The 1,470-nt window shown below is 66.3% G+C and overlaps 1 protein-coding gene across 1 annotated transcript; it reads right to left on the bottom strand.

Annotated features, from left to right (window-relative positions):
• Positions 1 to 185: 185 nt before the first annotated feature.
• LOC121358333 (SRSF protein kinase 3-like) lies at positions 186 to 1,432 on the bottom strand. Its single transcript, XM_041476435.1, has 2 exons — positions 1,046 to 1,432; positions 186 to 417 (listed from the first exon to the last, which is right to left on the bottom strand). Exons 1-2 carry the CDS (start codon positions 1,167 to 1,169, stop codon positions 233 to 235), a joined length of 309 nt encoding a protein of 102 aa, XP_041332369.1. The 5' UTR covers positions 1,170 to 1,432; the 3' UTR covers positions 186 to 232.
• Between the last annotated feature and the right edge of the window lie 38 nt (positions 1,433 to 1,470).

Genomic DNA, 1,470 nt, shown 5'->3' with positions numbered 1-1,470 from the left:
CCCCCCAAACTCCCCACAGGACCACCAAGAGCATCCCAGACCCCCCACAGGACCCCAGTAAAGGCCCCAGGACCACCAGGAACCCCCCACAGGACCACCAAGAACACCCCAAACCCCTCCATAAAACCCCAAAAAACACTCCAGGACCACCGGTACCACCGGTACCCCAATAAACAGCCGGTACCGCCGTTCCCCCGTGGTTTATTGCGGCGGGGGCGTGGCGGGGGCGGGGCTAGGGGCGGAGCCAGGGGTGCTGCAGGCACTGGCGGGCCGTGGCCCTGCGGCCGGGCTCGAAGGCCAGCATGGGCCGCAGGAAGCGCGCGAAGGCGGCGGCCGGGCCCCGCGGCCACTCGTACTTCTCCTGCAGCACCGCCCGCAGCCCCCACGGCCGCAGGTGCCGGATGTGGCGCAGCTCACCTGCCGAGGGGCGGGGTCAGGGGCGGGGGACACGCCCACGGCCGCGTCATAGCGCACACAGAGCGGGGGGAGGGGAAGGGAGGGGTCCTGAGGTGGCCCCGCCCCTTATGGGGGTGGTCAAGACATGGGCGAAAGCTGTGGCCCCGCCCCTTATGGGGGTGTGGTCATCAAGACACACCCCAATGCTGAGGTGACCCCGCCCATTAGGGGGTGTGGTCAGGATATGTCCCAATGTTGAGGTGGCCCCGCCCCTTTTGATGGGTGTGGTCAGGACCACCCCTCCCATGGGTGGGGCCATGGGAAGACAAACCCCACTCTATCACCCTGCAAAGCTCAAGCCCCTCCCCTTTTCCCAGAACCACGCCCCTATGGGTGTGGCACCACCTCCACCCCCCTCATTTGCATAACCCAGCCTTGTCCCACCCCCACCACACCTTTAGGGCCATACCCAGCCCTTAACCCCGCCCTCTCTGACCCCACCCAGCCTTTAGCCACGCCCCTTTGACCCCACCCAGCCCTTAGCCCCGCCCCTCTGACCCCACCCAGCCACACCCAGGCCTTAACCACACCCCCTCTGACCCCGCCAGGCCACACCCAGCCCTGGCCACGCCCCCGGCCCCGCCCTCACCTCTCCTGTTGAAGAACTCGCGGGAGTAGCGCCCCCCCAGGGCCACGTGCCGCGGGATCTCCCCCAGCAGCTCGATCACGTGGGCGATGTGGTCTGCGGGGCGGGGCATGTTGGACACGCCCATTCCAGCCACGCCCACCCCCTTTAGCCACACCCACCCTGCTGTTCAATCCCTTCTTCTTACCCCCCCCCGGGGATATTGACTTGGCCACGCCCCCTTGGCCAACCCCACAGTCCATTGGCTGCCACACCATGGCAGGCTCCACCCACTTATGAGCCACGTCCAGTTTGAAAACCAATCCCAAATGGCCACACCTCCTTGACTCCTGATTGGCTACCAGATACCCCGCCCACTTTTATACCCTTGTTGGGCAGCTCCCGCCCTCATGTACCATGTCCCACCCATCCCTGAGGCCACACCCATC

This window comes from Pyrgilauda ruficollis, unplaced genomic scaffold (genome assembly GCF_017590135.1).
Source record: "Pyrgilauda ruficollis isolate IOZ18807 unplaced genomic scaffold, ASM1759013v1 scaffold3810, whole genome shotgun sequence".
Lineage (NCBI taxonomy): Eukaryota > Metazoa > Chordata > Aves > Passeriformes > Passeridae > Pyrgilauda > Pyrgilauda ruficollis.
This window is presented reverse-complemented; position numbering and strand designations above follow the sequence as displayed.